Below are 17,943 nucleotides of genomic sequence, written 5' to 3'. Positions count from 1 at the left end.
ACCAATCAGAAGCCGCGACGTCATTCGCAGGTCCGCAATTCCTAGAATTAGGAGTTTAGTGAATGAGAATGACGTCGCGGCTTCTGATTGGTCGTGTGGCGGTCACATGGGCGGCACGCGACCAATCAGAAGCCGCGACATCATTCTCAGGTCCTAAAGGCGCTCATTTTAAACAAAGAAGCCGGCCGGTTACCAGCGTGATGTCCAGGGGCCGCCGGAGAGGTGAGCATATCAATATTTTTTATTTTAATTCTTTATTTTACACATCCCTATTGATCTGATACCGATACCCGATACCACAAAAGTATTGGATCTCGGTATCGGAATTCCGATACCGCAAGTATCGGCCCATACCCGATACTTGCGGTATCGGAATGCTCAACACTAGTCATAAATCATCTAATAAAAGGCAGGGTTACAAACCTCCGGCTTTAGACAGTCCTGGCATGCTTACTGATTCTCAGTTAATTAATTTTACTGCCACAACAGACAGTGCCACACGAACTATAAAATGAAAACTACTAATTTATTTAAACCAAGCTACAAAAATTGTTTCTAGCCCAATTATTTGCATTTAAGTAAAAAAAAAAATATACATATGACCGCCAACTTCGTCAAATTTTCCATTTTTTCCATAACATTTCTATTTTTGGTCAACATTGCTCTATGAGGGCTTGTTTTTTTGACAAGGAACAAGTTGTACTTTTGAATGACACCATTCAATTTATCATGTGATTCAGTGGAAAATGGGGCAAAAATTCTAAGCCATTTCACCCTTGTCTTTTCGGGAATCGATTTACCATGTTCAGTATGCGGCAAAATTGACCAGGCAATATGATTATGATTACACAGATACCAACAATATACAGCATTTTTTTTTCATTTAAAGTGTTGAAAAAAAATTGTGAAGTTTGTAAAATAATTTTGCTTCTGTCGCCATTTTTCAAGAAAACGTTACATTTTCAGTTTTCACAATAGTGGGGCGGTGTGAGGGCTTATTTTTTGAGCCCTGAGTGGACCTTTCCACTGATACAATTTTGGGGTAGATTTCATGCTTTGATCACCACTTATTTTATTTTACTGCAATGTTACAGTGGCCAAAAAAGACGTAATTCTGTCATTTTTTTTCTATTTATGCTGTTTACTGATCGGATTAATTTATTTTCTATTTTGATAAATCAGACTTTTACGAAAGCTGTGATACCAAAACGTGTGCTTTTTAAATTGTATAATTTTCAATGGGACAAAAGAGGGGTGGATTTAATCTAGATTTTTTTCATATTTTAAAAAACATTTTGGTTTTACTTTTTTCTTTATTTAGTAGTCTTCTTAGGGGACTTGAAAGCTGCAATCGTCTGATCGCTTGTGCTATACAAAGTAGTGCATCACCCGTGCTATGTATAGAGAAATTCATGATCTTCTAATAATGCCAGATACAGGTTGGCTTTCACGGGAGAATTGTTATGACAAGGACGGGGGTCTTCATCAGACCCTCAGTTGTCATGTCAAACCATTGACATCTGGAAAGATGCACATCCCTGCCAGTACATTTTACGTGCAGCTGTCAGAGACTGACTGCTACGCCCATAGATCCGCTCAACCTGTGGCTGTTAAAATGCACATGATGGCTGATTAAATTAGTCATCATCTGCCGGGAAAGATGCAGAAATGGCGTGTGAGTCCGCATCAAAGTCAGGGACATGATACATGACTTAAATGAACGTTATATGTTGTAAAAGGATTGATCAAAGGTCTAGTATAAAATGTGCTACTTAGACATACAGTCGCAGGCCCAATAGATGTGGAGAAACTACCAGCCTGTCCATAGCCATCATCCTCGGCTTGACATAGTCAACACGCTACCAATTTGTTAACATCGCTGCACACTTAGGAAACAAAGGGAATATGTGCAGTAATATTACACAAAGCACACAAATTTCATGTCTTCCCAAACATTTTACTTCAAACAGAACAGTAAATAGCTCAGTGGTTCTTGTTTTTAATTAGAATTTTCACATCCAGCCATTATTAGATCCTGTTGCTTTCCTGCAATGATTATAGTTATCATTCATTTCATTTCTAAGCTCTACGTAGGAATCCAGACCCCAGAGGCTCCTTATGAAACTGAAAAGGGAAACTTCATTACAGCATCGAATGCCCCAATGCTGAAATGTACTAATCTGCTTCATATTGATGTTGCTACATATAAAGTAGGCCTTATGTGTTTATCACCAATAAAGAGCAATATCTTAATCTAAGTAAAATTCATTGCAGCAGATCATGTCTATATATCGTGGGTTGAGTTCCAGGCCATTTCTAAATATTGCAGAATCCATATCAGCCTCAAAATCATTTTCTTTATAAACCATACAGAAAACAGTTGTAAATTGGCATTTACCATATTCATTCACATACATGTCTTATTAAAAATAAGTGAATAACTTTCTATAGGTGACATTTTCTGACTTACTATACAAAACTCACCATGGTCAACCCATTAGAGTGCAATGTTCGATCTTGGTCTACCGCATTACGGGAAATGGTGATAGATGGGAGCTCTAGACTTTGAGGTGGAAACTGAGGTGTAAATTCATTCCCATGGGCAGCCAAAGCTTCACCCATCATTTGAAATGGGAGAAGAACATCAGGCATGCCAAGAGAAGGGTCGGTCTCCGGAGGTGGGGTGATAGGAGGTATCTCAAATTCTTCATCACCAAGACTCGGAGTGTGGAACGTCTGTAAAGCAAGAAGCAGATAAGTGTCATCTAGTAGGTTTTCAACTTTGGGCATAAAATAGTAAGGTAACAAAAAAAACATTATGTGTTTGTTCGATATTAATTAGAATTAGTAAAATTTATTGGTGGAAGATTATAGAATCTCTAGGACAACAAACATCAATTATATGCTAGTTATAGAATAAGTCTTGGTTGTTAAACATCTTCCCATTCTAAAGCCAGCCATACAAATGAAAGATGTTAGCCAAAAACTCGTATGATAGAGATGAGCGAATTTATTAGAGTAAAAATTTCATATTCACTAGAAAAAGATTTTTTTTAAATTGTTCCATGCGAATTTAGCAAAAAGACGGCAAGTTGCCATCCACTATTTTGCTAAACCACAGAAGCTCAGGCAAATATTTAAAATATATATACTGTATATATCTCCTATCTGCTTTACTGTCCTGCTGTCCCTGTAGCCTGCCTTCCACTCCTAGGAGCATTTTCTCTTCCCTTTCTTCCAATTGTCTTCCACCATCTTCCAGCTGGGCAAGATCTTGGATGTCACGGTGTGCCACGCCTTTGAGGAAATTGTTATGATATCACAATGTTGCAACACATGACACATAGTAAAGGCCCAAGGCACAGTGATGTCATTCAGAAGGCCTTGTCAAGCTGGAAGCCAGGGTCTTGAGTGACGGAAGCTGAATAGAATGTGTGAAATGGCAGAAGGAAAACTATCAGCACTGGAGAACCTTGACAGCATGTGGTGTATGTTGTAATGATTCAGACATTTTCAATCACAATCACTGTAGACTTTCATCCCAAGACCAAACTTTGTCTATGGGACTGGTTAATATTGCGCTCCCCACTTTTCAGTTTTTGAATTTCCACGAAAGTGTAAAATAACCTATAAATTTCGCTCAACTTCATAATTGTGTTCCACTTATTGTTGATTCTTCACCCAAAATTTATATTTGGTATCTTTATGTTTGAAGCATGACATGTGGGAAAAGGTTGAAAAGTTCCAGGGAGCCAAATACTTTCCCCAAGGCACTGTACATTTAAATATTTTTTTTTAGAAATGCAAATACTTATCAATATTATAAATGCAATTATTCCCTTTTAGGCAGGCAACACTATTAGATACTATATTAATGAGCTATTAAAACCATGTCCACCCAATGCCATGTAAAAAGACTTAGCTGTGTAATCTCAATCTATTAAACTGTGTAATCTAATATCGTGTTGTGTGATATGATAACGTCAACTATGTGATATCAAGTTGTATATTTTTCTTGGTGCATCATGTGATTAAGTTATGCTCCACAGAATATCGCTTTCAACTAACTGAATTTGGTTTCTTTTTGTACGGTGATATTATATTTCAGAGAAATCTAGGAACCAGGGCACCAGACATCCTCCTTTTGGTAATTTTATTAGTACAAAAAAAAACATCACAACATTTTGGTCTTGTAGGGCCTTCAACAAGCCATAGAAAAAAAAATATGCATTACATTATATTACATATTGTCATTTTATGGTGGTACTCCCTCATTTACATAGCCACGAGGAGATACCCCCCCAAAAAATTTTTTATTCAAGATTACATCTTGAAAGCATTAATTTCCTTCATAATACTGTCAATTAGATGATATGCACTTGTCCCAATGTTAGAAACATTTTTATACTCTTCTGAACTAATGCTGTTAAGTGCCTCCAGCTTAATTTTCTTAACCTCTTCTATGTCCTGAAAACCCTTTCCCTTTCAATTTTTCTTCATTCTTGAGAAAAAGAAGAATCCACAGGGGTCAAGGTCACTTGAGTAAGGAGGGTGAGAAACCATTGTCTTGCTGTTTTTTGCCAAATCAAAAACAGTTGGATTTTCAATGCTGTGTGGGCAGGCACGTTGTCATGATGAACTAGTCCAACACCTGATCACTACAATTCAGGTTGCTCTTTTCTAATTGCCATATGCAATCACTTCAGTATTTGCAGATAGTAATGTTGGCTCAATGTGGTGTCCTGAGGAACAAACTCAACATGAACAACTCCTTTCATGTAAAAAAAAAAAAACCATCATGGACTTCAAGTTTGATTTCACTTGGCGTGCTTTTTTTTATCTGGGCAATGACGCTGTCTTCCACTAGCTGGACTGCTGTTTTGTTTCAGGATCATAGATGTAGCACCAAGATTCATCCCCTGTGATGACTTTTGACAAAATGAAATCAGGGTCACCCTCATTACTCACCCAACCTAGCCCCTTGCAACGACTTCTTTTTCCCAAGAATGAAGAAAAGCCTAAAGGGAAAATGTTGTCAGGATGTAGAAGAGGTGACGAAAAAATAACTGGAGGTACTTAAAGGGAACTTGTCACCCCCTAAATCGAAGATGAGCTAAGCCCACCGGCATCAGGGGCTTATCTACAGCATTTTGTGATGCTGTAGATAAGCCCCAATGTATCCTGAAAGATGAGAAAAGAGGTTAGATTATACTCACCTGGGGGGGCGGTCTGATCCTATGGATGTCGCAGTCCGGGGCTTCCCATATTCATAGGATGACGTCCGCTTTTTGTCTTCACGCTGCGGCTCCAGCGCAGGTGTACTTTGTCTGCCCTGTTGAGGGCAGAGGAAAGTACTGCAGTGCGCAGACGCCTGGCCTCTCTGACCTTTCCCGGAACCTGTGCACTGCAGTACTTTGCTCTGCCCTCAACAGGGCAGACAAAGTACACCTACGCCAGAGCTGCAGCGTGAATACAAGAAGAGGATGTCATCGTAGGAAGATGGGAGGCCCCGGACCACGAAGCCCATCGAAACGGACCACAGTGGGACCGACCTCCCAGGTGAGTATAATCTAACCTCTTTTTGTCATCTTTCAGGATACATCGGGGGCTTATCTACAGAATTACAGAATGCTGTAGATAAGCCCCTGATGCCGGTGGGCTTAGCTCATCTTCGATTTTGGGGGTGACCTTTAACAACATTAGTTCAGAAGAATATAAAAAATGTTACAAAGAGTAGAAAAAAAATGTTGGGACAAGGGTATACCATCTACCTTCACCTACTGTACTCTCACCCATCCCTTGTAGATTGTTTGATTTCGTGGGCAGGGTCCTCTCTCCTTCTATACCAGTCTGACTTGCATTGTTAAGATGACTGTACTTGTTTTTAATATGTATACCCCTCCTCACATGTAAAGTGCCATGGAATAAACAGCACTATAATAATACATAATAGCATTCCAATGGACAGTACTTTGAAGGGTAATATTGTTTTTAAGATGTTAACTTGAATAAAAAATAATAATTCTCTTTTTTTTGGCTACTCCTCGTATATATAGCCACATACACAGAGAACATCAACTCCTAGTGAGTGAAAGGGGAAAATAATTTATGCAGTGCCAATATGTTCCTGGTGTATAACTAGACGTAGATATACACCCTCATACCCAGTGATGTTATGCAGCCTTTTTACATGTAAGCTGTTAATTCGAAGATAAATCTTTGCTCTGTAAATTTTGAAATCTCAGCAGAAACGGATCTTCTTGATCAAAGATTTAAGTGCAATTATCATACTGCTGGAATAGTCTGCCAGTATTAACAGTGTTTTAATGGGTGCTTAATTAGCAACATCTGTCTTTGTTTGTTTCAGCAACAGATACATTAGGTCTAGTGCATATCAAATGGCCCATTTATTGATACCTAACTGCAGCAAAAAAAATAGCTCTCATTATGCAATACTAATGCTCCATAAATTTAGACACCGTCATACTCCAATTTGCCATAGAATTTGCCCCAAACATTAAGGTTTGCTGTGATTTGTACAAAATAAAAGACAAGGTGAAAATTGTAAATTGTAATCACAATGTCTAATGGAAAGAATTTTGAATTTCAGAGTATCAACAGTACGGTAAGAACCATGATGAAGGAAACATCATGCTTTTAGTTATCCGTTTGTTCGGATGAAGTTATTGATGATCGAAAGTGCTCGCTACTCAAACTTGTATCTGGTGATCGAGCGACATGTCCGCATGTTTCATGGCCGTTTTGCAGCCAAAAAAACATGCAGGGATTACCTGTGTACGGAAGGCAATCCCCGCATGTTTTTTTGGCTGCAAAACGGATGGGGACATGACTGTCATTCGAGCAATTGCGATACATGGTACATATCCGAGCACCCCATGCAAACTTTAGTAGCAACCACTTTCGCTCAACAGTAGACGAAGAATATCCTGGTGTAATTGCCTTTGAGCATGCTTTGTGTGTAAAAAAATCATTTTTTATTTAATTCCTTAGGGAAAAAGCCAAGTATTCCAAATCCGATCTGTCACTTTATTAGGCAATAACTCTGGAACACTTCAACATATCCCAGTGATTTTGAGACCTTTTTTTGTGACACATTATTCTTTACGTTATTGATGAATCTGGGTCAGTATGTTTTGCAAAAATTAGAAATTTGATTAAAAAAAATGTAAAAACAATTGCAATTTTCAAACTCTATGTGCGTGTGTGTATGTGTGTATGTATATCCGCAATTTTTCATTTTTTTCAAGGAAATTTACAAAGCTATTTTTAGGGACTTATTTAATTTTGAAGTGACACTGGGGAACCTACATACTGGAAACCCTCCAATAAAGAGATAAACTACCTGACTGCATTTTTTAATATGTTGAGGGGCATTGTTCTTAAAATGTTTATCGACCCTCCAGGTGATTTTCAGTAAGTGGAAAAAGAAAAATGTTGTTATTTTACCACTTAAAAGGTTGCTAATTTCTGAGCAGACCCCAAACTCGAATGTCACTGTTTGGTAGTGAATTGCCATGGCAACCATCACGACCACATAATCATGACTTCAGTACCAATGAGGATGAAGAGGGAGCTCCCACACTCTGTTAACTATCTAGATGCCACAGTCACTATTGACTGTAGCATCTAAGGAGTTAAACGAGCATGGTCAGTATCAAAACTGATAGTGTCTGATGCAACAGGGTGTAACTTTTAGTGTACAGTTGACAGGTGCTGTGTTTTCATCCGTTTTTTTTATCCCTTGGAGGATGTTATTCACCTAGATCTCAGGTCAGTAAAAAGACATATTGGTGGTCAAAAAGAGGGGTTAAAGGTGAGCTCATAAGCCATTGTTAGGAATTTCTATTGCCATTTTATTTGGTATGTTTACAGGAATTGTCTCTTCAGAGAGGAAGAGGACTAGAACTCTAGTGCCACCTATAGGAAGTAGCAATCCTAACAGTCTAAATCCTAAAAAGATGGCTACTTCCTATAGATGGCACTAAAGTTCTTGTCCTCTTCCTCTCTGAAGAGACAATTTGCATATTTCCCAGAGGAGCTTTGTGCTTAAAAATCTCCTCACCTTGGCATGTCAAGCTTGCCATGCCACTCTCCGAAAAGGAGAAGCGTTACCCCTTGGATCTATGTATACAGGGACATATATTACATGGATTTAAGCATGCTTGTATATAGAAACAAAATTGTACTTCTAAATCAAATTCTAGATCTACATCTAAAATCAGTGCAACCAAGATAATATTTACAGCTTAACAGAAATATTAGAACATTATTAAAAATGTAACTTAAGTATAGGAATGGAAAAAAAAATGCAAAATTAGAATTATATAATAAAATAGTGCATGAAAAAATATAAAGTATGAAAAATAATAGTCATTATCCAAATGAATATATTAATATAATTAAAATGGGCATCCTGACCACTTAAAGATCAGTGGGTACAATATGCTTACTAATGATGTAGGGCAGCAAACAAGACAGATGCAGTCCTCATTACATGTCTTAACTATAATAAAACATAATTATTCCACTATTGTGCAGTAAACAATTTATATTACGGGAGATAGAGCTTTGCATGCTGGTTAATAGGATAAAAAGAAAAAAGAAAAAAAAAAAGATGCATTCTAAGGAATGAGCTCATTAGTTGCAATCCATTGTCATTCTTCAAACTGTTAATGATGATAGAAATTAATAACCGCAAGCTAGACAAGGGAGGTATAGGGGCCAAAAAAGCAAAAAAAAAAAAAAACTAAAACCCTTTTGCTTGCATATACAACCTGTCAGCTGTCATTAGAGGTCAGGAGTGATGAGCCCTGAAATTCTATAGGAAGATGCTATTTGGATAGACTGTTGAAGCTCAAATAATCACTTTTGATGCAAAGTACAATTTATACTGAAGTCCGCGCACAGGGGTTTAGATTTTTTTTCTATATTTGCTTAGACAAAAAAACTGTCACTTTTCACATTACAGAAACTCCAAATCTCTCCATGATCAGACGCAATTGGCAAATGAACATAAGCCAATGGCTGCATTTGCAGTTATTTGGCACTACTGTGGTCTTCTAACAGATGCAACGGTAATTTGTGACTCATTTGCCACACCATTACTGCTTAATGAAATCGAACATATCACATTAACAATGTGGGTAAACACTCATTCTTGTCACGTGTCGTTTTAACTTGTTTTCATTATCACTGTAATTCAGCCATAGAAATATTATTTCAATAAATATTTCCGGTGCTAGAGAGATCGGTGGTAACGTTGATGGTTGTGCAACTGCTGTCTATGCATTCAGCTGTTGCCATAAGAGGACACTATATAATATCTTTGTCATGCTTCTTGGTTCAAAACCTTTGAGCCTGTGCTTTGAGGATGGCTTTGCTGTCCGCCGAACCACAGTGGATACACCTTTTCTCTAGGTGTTTAGTCTCTGTTATCCTTGCTTCAGTCTTTTTAGGGTAACTAGCATTACCAAGTGTTATCATTTACTCATTTGTCTGCACTATCACCTTTCGAGTGCAGATTATAAAATTACTCCCTGCTGGTATTCCCTGCTGGTAATAATCTAATTTAGATCTCCAGCCATACTGTTGAAGTTTAAGCCAGTCAGTGAAAGATCAGCTAGGGTTTATCTCTCTGCTGTTTATGCTTTTACCCGTCACCTATCTTCTGTTTTTTTTTTTAAGGAAGTAGGCAGTATATTCTCCAACAGTACATACTTAATCTCTTATTTTGTATTTCGTGATTTGTTTTTACTCACTCTGGAATCATTTTCTATTTCAGCACACTTTCCCTTCTGTAGGTAAGGGTTCTTTAGGAGGAATGTGAAGCGATCAACAGCCTTTCAGGCAGAATGGGTCCAAGTTGCCATTGTCTAGTCTTTGGTTAGCGTTATCTCAGCTCATGCAGGAACCACTAGGGACTGTAGGGTCAGGATTTCTACTCTGTATAGCAACCAGCAGGGTCAGTTGCAGTTTTCAGTGCGTTATCTATTTTCCCAAATGAGTTGCTACACAATCATAACAATCTTTTTGGTCTTGATTGAGTAGAGTTTCCCGTTTGAAAAAGAGCTACTAAAATTACTAACAGGCTAGACATTAATGTACGAAATAAGCAGATTGGATGAGATTCAAATTGATAAAATCAATGGGAAATTCAATTCACAGCAAATTTATTCTCTGCAAATTTAGTGATTCATACCATGAGACCCCATAAAAAAACCATAAGATATGGAAAAAAAACAACAATCAAATATTCACCTCCACTGCTCACAGTCCCCCATACGGTCCTCAGCGCCTCTTCATAATGCCACTGTATGCTAATACTCCCAGCATCTTAACTCTAGGTTGGAACTTCTGACCATGACTTGGCATGGTATATCTGCACATGCTCGCTATAAGGTCACAGTGATATCATCAATGTAAGCCACAACCTTACGAAACACACTCTGTCAGAATGTGTTGGACCTAGCTGTGGCTGGAAATCCTCAATTAACATGAAGATGCCTGGGGTTAAAGCAGGTGGCTGATTTCCCATCCCACAGAGGACCACTTTGCATAATATAGTAGTTTTACTTTCAGGTATGTTGATCATTTGGACCCTGGATCAAAAAGACTTAGGTTTTACACACCAGTCTTGCAGGGTTAGCTAGAGTAAGGGCTCATGCAGATGTCAGTACAAAGCGGTCGGAGCATGGGCCACAAAGTACAGATTGCCCTCAGGTCTCCCAATCCAAGCGTGACAGCTTCATTTATATCTATAAAATTGGGATACTCGGTCGGAAGAGTGGTGGCAAGTCCGAGAATTGTGGTCTTCACTTGAACCAATTTGCACTGAAGTCTGAATAAGCCCTAAAGTATGCAAAAGAGTAAAGAGACTTGCTCTTCTCAGTGTATTCAGGGAAGATTAATTATCTGTTACGTGCCATCGTAAAAAATGTACTCCTAGTGCTGAAAGACATTTCTGTCATAATTTGTACCATTTTGGAGTAGAGTATGATGAATTTTTAGTCCTCTCACAGACACTCCTCTCTCTGTTAAGGTACTGTCACACTAGACGATATCGCTAGCGATCCGTGACGTTGCAGCGTCCTCGCTAGCGATATCGTCCAGTGTGACAGGCAGCAGCGATCAGGCCCCTGCTGGGAGATCGCTGGTTGGGGAAGAAAGTCCAGAACTTTATTTTGTCGCTGGACTCCCCGTAGACATCGCTGAATCGGCGTGTGTGACACCGATTCAGCGATGTCTTCACTGGTAACCAGGGTAAACATCGGGTAACTAAGCGCAGGGCCGCGCTTAGTAACCCGATGTTTACCCTGGTTACCAGCGTAAAAAAACAAACAGTACATACTTACATTCAGCTGTCTGTCCCTTGCCGTCTGGTTCCTGCACTGACTGCTGGCCGTAAAGTGAAAGCAGAGCACAGCCACAGCGGTGAGTCACCGCTGTGTGACTCACCGCTGTGCTGTGCTTTCACTTTCACTTTACGGCCAGCAGTCAGTGCAGGAACCAGACGGCAAGGGACAGACAGCTGAATGTAAGTATGTACTGTTTGTTTTTTACGCTGGTAACCAGGGTAAACATCGGGTTACTAAGCGCGGCCCTGCGCTTAGTTACCCGATGTTTACCCTGGTTACCGGGGACCTCGGGATCGTTGGTCGCTGGAGAGCTGTCTGTGTGACAGCTCTCCAGCGACCAAACAGCGACGCTGCAGCAATCCGGATCGTTGTCGGTATCGCTGCAGCGTCGCTAAGTGTGACGGTACCTTTAAGTTCCACTATGCATTTTATAAAGTTGGTGGAGCTGGTGTAAAAGTATAAATTTTGTTACATTTTTGTGTAAAACAGTGGTTTTGAACAAAATTTCAGCATTTGAGAGTTTTACATCTGAATTCTGGTGCAAACCGATGAATCAGGGGGATAGCGTTATGTTATCAAATATGGGACCAAACTACTGTGAACACTTTATTGTACTATATTTAGTATTACATGGCACTTTACTGTGTGGTTGAAGCATTGATTGATAAACACTTTGTTTTGCCCACCATGTTTGGTCGCTGGAGAGCTGTCACACAGACAGCTCTCCAGCGACCAACAATCCCGAAGTCCCCGGGTAACCAGGGTAAATATCGGGTTACTAAGCGCAGGGCCGCGCTTAGTAACCCGATGTTTACCCTGGTTACCGTTGTAAATGTAAAATAACAAACACTACATACTTACATTCCCAGTGTCTGGTCATGTCCCTCGCCGTCAGCTTCCCGCATTGACTGAGCTGTGCTGTACTTTACGGCTGGCCGGCGCTTACCAGTCAGTGCGGGAAGCTGAAGGCGAGGGACATGACCAAACACCGGGAATGTAAGTATGTAGTGTTTATTTTTTTACATTTACAACGATAACCAGGGTAAACATTGGGTTACTAAGCGTGGCCCTGCGCTTAGTAACACGATATTTACCCTGGTTACCAGAGAAGACATCGCTGAATCGGCGTCACACACGGCGATTCAGCGATGTCAGCGGGAGATCCAGCGACAAAATAAAGTGCTGGACTTTCCCCAGCGACCAACGATCTCCCAGCAGGGGCCTGATCGTTGGCCGCTGTCACACATAACGATTTTGTTAACGATATTGTTGCTACGTCACAAAAAGCAACGATATCGTTAATGATATCATTATGTGTGATGGTACCTTATGTGCATGGGGGCCACCTTAATTTCTCCTGATAGATAAGATAAGTGGAAAAGGGATTGATCTACTTGAATTTCAAAGACTGATCATTGCATTCTTACAGTAAGTTACATCTAGAGCTATCTGGCAGTAGGCAATTGCCCTTTCCTCGCTGAACATACATAATCACTTGACAGAGTTGAGAGTGTATATATAAAGGGAATCAAGAAACCTAGGCATTGGCCAAACATGCATTCGGGAGACCGTTATTTAAGTACCATGGGCATTTACACTTAGTTTTCACAGCTCAAAGTCAGCATACACATTTATGGCTAGAGAGGAGTGGATTGCTTCGCATAGCCCTGACCAACTTCATGGATAAGAGCTGCACCAAATTTCTGAACATGTGGGTCCCCCATTGAAGCATTCAATTAATTGGCCTGGCATAACATGACCTGTGAGGTGTGCAAGGCACAGTTGATGCTTGACCTGTCCGGCTAATCATAAGCCAAGACTAGGCTCCCAAAGAGTAACGGAATTTGTATAGCTCCTGTCCATAGTCAAAGAGCACTGACCTGGACCATGGATCAGAGAAGTGATCTGCTCATCTCCAATGAAGACCCTTTTTTTCTCCATAACCTCTAGTAGAAATGGATTAAAGAGTGTGTGATGGAATGTTGAGGAATAACTGATGCCCACTTAGTCAAGTCCACTAACAAACATCTAAAGGGTTCTCTTAAACTAATATCTCTACACGTTCCATTAGAGAACCTGCACTGATATGTCTGAGAGATAATAAAGATATTGCAATATAAATATTTTTGTTATTTGCCATTTGGGATCCAATAGAATAAACATAAGTCATGTAATGTCCTATACACCATAAGTAATTATGAACACTGTACACATTTGCGTAAAAGCTCTTAGAGCCTATTCTAAATTCAAACATTCAAACATTATACTTAGATAATTATAATTAGATGAAAAAGCCAATATGTTAGTAACTGTATATAAAATTTAACAGTGGTACTTTTGTAAATTACATAAATGCAAGAAGAAAAAATATGAAACAAAGAGTACCTTAAAACATTCATCAGTCCACTGCTGCTTCTGCACAAAGAAAGCATTGATATAATTACAAACACAGTAAAATTGCTATCTACGATAATCCTGCACACTGTAATAATGAGATTAGAATCAGAGAAAGAAAAAGTAAAAAAATAGAAATTGTACAATTCAAATCTCCGTTATTCAAAAATGTTCTTAGGTATATAAAAAAAAGGTTTATCTATCATCTTTTCTTTATGATTAGGGCATATAAAATACATTCAAATGTTTATGCTTTTAAATAAAAAATAGCTATATAGAAGAGAAATACATTAACTAGGGTGTAGATGGTTGAATGCCATCTGTACGGAAATGTTGAAAACATTTGTTCCTTTTGATAAAAATGCAAATGTAGAGAGGTTGTTGTATCAACATATAACAGCCTATGTCTGCCACGGTGAATTATCACAGCTGGAATTAAATTGTCTCTTAACAGCTGCTAGTAGCGGACTTTTCATCAATGCTCGATTCAAATGTAGGAAGAAATTCTACAGAATGAAACATTATGTTATCTTTACAGATGGGGTTCTGTGTTCATTATCACAAATAAATGGCGGGCCCCATGCCAAACATTATTCGATTATCTAAGCGAGTCTTGATGGTCATAGGAAAGATGGAAAGAGTGACTGGAATTCTAATTTTGAAATAGTCCTATTGATCAGCACATCTACTGTATTCGGCTTGAATGAGGACATTAACATATTACAAGAATTTCCAGAAAAAAGGGAAAAAAATGCCATATGTAACAGCCAAAAAAATATAATTCAGACATAAAACTGAGTGCACAATAAAGCTAGTTAGAAGAGTCACCAGCACTTTTTAGGTTGAAGGGGTTATTCGCATCTGTTAAATATAAAACAGCTCAGCATGATGTTAAAAAAAAAAAAAAAGTATACGGACCATGCAATCACCCACTACTCTTCTAGCACTGCTCAGGTCCCCAGTCTCAAAAATTCCTCTTCTGGAGAGGATTGCATATGGACATTGCACCACTCACTGTTGAGGTGTCCAGCATTTCGTAAAACAAGACCAGAGTCTACAGGGCAGTGACTGGCTACAGCTGGAAGAGGGAGCACAGAGAGCCACGCAGTGCTATGAGAGGAGCACCAGGTATTTATTTTACTCACTTATACAGCACCATTAATTCTACAGCGCTTTACAGACATTTTCATCACTGTTCCCATTGGGGCTCACAATCTATATTCCCTATCAATATGTTTTTGGAGTATGGGAGGAAACCAGAGTACCTGGAGGACCAATGAGCTACCCGAGTACCTGGAGAACCACTGAGCTACCCGAGTACCTGGAGAACCACTGACCTACCAAATTGGTGGAGGAGTGCTTATCAGGGGAGATTCATAATGCTAAATATGACATAAAATGGTGTGGACTCCCTAGAAAGTGGGCTAAATGTACCATCGTTGACCAAGATTTTGATGAAAATTTCTAACACAAAATAAGCCAACTAAAAAGTTGGGCTAACATACTTTACAGGGTTTAAGGGATGCGACAAGTTTATCGAACATCACGACAAACATTGATAAATCTGAAACATTTTAATACTGTCTAGTTTAATTTCACCTAAAAAAAGATACTTGATAAATTTGCTGCACTATTTTTACAATTTTACACAAAGCTGGGCTGTTTTTTTTCCATGACTGGCTAATATTTCCGATAGACAGAATCTATAGTGACTCGACAGACTGTTATATTTACGATGCTTCCTCTAATAATAGTAGTATTTTCTGATAAAAACCCAGACAAATAATCCGTATGACAAAAAATGTCTTGAGACTGGAGATGAGCAAATTCAGATATAGCAATGCATGCAAATTTAATAGCAATCTTCAATGTGAAGCAAACTTATTTGGTGAAGTTGAATGTTCATTGTTATGCTCTTGAGTCCCTTGAGAAACCTAAAGGTAGGGTGTAAAAAAGGAAAACAAAATAATGCTCACCTCACAACCCCCTCTATCCCTGCAGTCCACCTCCACTCCTACGTTCCTTTTCTTTTTTCTCCTTCTTTTTTCTCCTTCCCCAGCCGCTCACATCCTCTTTGGGCCTCGTTACTTCAGGTCAGGACTTCTGGCATAACTAGTCCTCTGATGACACGTTGCATAGGAAGGTCAAGAGCGTAGTCATGCCAGAAATCCCTATTTGGAGTTAAGAGGCTGAAGAGGATGTATACAATGGTAGAATGGGAAAAGACATGTAGAGGACTGGATGATGGGTTGCAGGACAGTTGGGATCGGTGAGATGAATATTTTTTTTCAATAGTTTGTTTTCCTATCTGTAGCTCAGCAATACGGCGGCCACATCTAGCCCCCAAATTACATCAAACATTCTGGAAAATACATATTTTTGTCAAATTCAAGGATAATTCATTTCCACTTCCATTTTGCTTAATTGGTTCAAGTGAATTACAAAAAATGTACTCTTGAAATACAAATTCTCATAAAATTTGAGAATGTAATTCCACTTGAACCAATCTGCTCATCTCTAGTAGAGACCATTGAATTTTCTTAAAAATCCATATGTGTAGTATATATTTGCCAAAATACCCGCCCCTCTGTATATGCTTGATTTCCCATTAGGCATGTGTCTCCTGCATTGCCATGCTACAGGCGTAACTGCCTTATGGCCAGCTAAATTGAGTGGTAATGTAGTACTGTCAGGTTATTTTCTTTCTCATTAAAGTCTTTATTTTGTGCTTCACGAAACACATTCAGATGCAGAGTTTCAATCTTATTTATCCCCTGTCTGCTAAATTATCTAAGCAAACAGATGTATATGAGACGAGATAAAAGTACACCTACCTCATTTGCAGCAAGAAATGCATTATTGGCTTCTGCCATATTCATGTAGTTGTTATTATTTCCGAACTGAAAAAGAATAAGGCAAAGAAGATTGGTTTGCTTAGGAAATCTGGAGTTTGATATATTTCAGCTCATAATGATCCAAACAAGCAATAACACACATTTCTATTCAGCCATCATATTTTGGAAGATAGATGTTGTTTCTCAGAAAACACAAATCTGAAAGCATGCAGGGAGCAAGTCATCCTACATTAGAAATGTAATTACCATGTTCCACTCCAATAGAGTTATTCACATTTATGGATAACACTTTAGCTCATTATACATCTTATGCTATATGTACAGTATATATATATATATATACACAGTGGGGCAAAAAAGTATTTAGTCAGTCAGCAATAGTGCAAGTTCGACCACTTAAAAAGATGAGAGGCGTCTGTAATTTACATCATAGGTAGACCTCAACTATGGGAGACAAACTGAGAAAAAAAAATCCAGAAAATCACATTGTCTGTTTTTTTATCATTTTTTTTGCATATTATGGTGGAAAATAAGTATTTGGTCAGAAACAAACAATCAAGATTTCTGGCTCTCACAGACCTGTAACTTCTTCTTTAAGAGTCTCCTCTTTCCTCCACTCATTACCTGTAGTAATGGCACCTGTTTAAACTTGTTATCAGTATAAAAAGACACCTGTGCACACCCTCAAACAGTCTGACTCCAAACTCCACTATGGTGAAGACCAAAGAGCTGTCAAAGGACACCAGAAACAAAATTGTAGCCCTGCACCAGGCTGGGAAGACTGAATCTGCAATAGCCAACCAGCTTGGAGTGAAGAAATCAACAGTGGGAGCAATAATTAGAAAATGGAAGACATACAAGACCACTGATAATCTCCCTCGATCTGGGGCTCCACGCAAAATCCCACCCCGTGGGGTCAGAATGATCACAAGAACGGTGAGCAAAAATCCCAGAACCACGCGGGGGGACCTAGTGAATGAACTGCAGAGAGCTGGGACCAATGTAACATGGCCTACCATAAGTAACACACTACGCCACCATGGACTCAGATCCTGCAGTGCCAGAAGTGTCCCACTGCTTAAGCCAGTACATGTCCGGGCCCGTCTGAAGTTTGCTAGAGAGCATTTGGATGATCCAGAGGAGTTTTGGGAGAATGTTCTATGGTCTGATGAAACCAAACTGGAACTGTTTGGTAGAAACACAACTTGTCGTGTTTGGAGGAAAAAGAATACTGAGTTGCATCCATCAAACACCATACCTACTGTAAAGCATGGTGGTGGAAACATCATGCTTTGGGGCTGTTTCTCTGCAAAGGGGCC

General features: G+C 39.1%; 1 protein-coding gene across 1 annotated transcript in view; it reads right to left on the bottom strand.

Annotated features, from left to right (window-relative positions):
- Nucleotides 1-17,943, bottom strand: part of TOX3 (TOX high mobility group box family member 3) — a 172,521-nt gene that overhangs the window by 34,661 nt on the left and 119,917 nt on the right. The window contains exons 2-4 of the mRNA XM_069740593.1: nucleotides 16,604-16,669; nucleotides 13,761-13,790; nucleotides 2,485-2,736 (exon numbers count right to left, since the gene is read on the bottom strand). Of these exons, the coding sequence (XP_069596694.1) occupies nucleotides 2,485-2,736; nucleotides 13,761-13,790; nucleotides 16,604-16,669 (348 nt within the window). The remainder of the gene's footprint in view (nucleotides 1-2,484; nucleotides 2,737-13,760; nucleotides 13,791-16,603; nucleotides 16,670-17,943) is intronic.

This window comes from Ranitomeya imitator, chromosome 9, assembly GCF_032444005.1.
Source record: "Ranitomeya imitator isolate aRanImi1 chromosome 9, aRanImi1.pri, whole genome shotgun sequence".
NCBI lineage: Eukaryota > Metazoa > Chordata > Amphibia > Anura > Dendrobatidae > Ranitomeya > Ranitomeya imitator.
The sequence above is the reverse complement of the archived record's forward strand: the minus strand, read 5'-3'. Positions and strand labels throughout refer to the sequence as shown.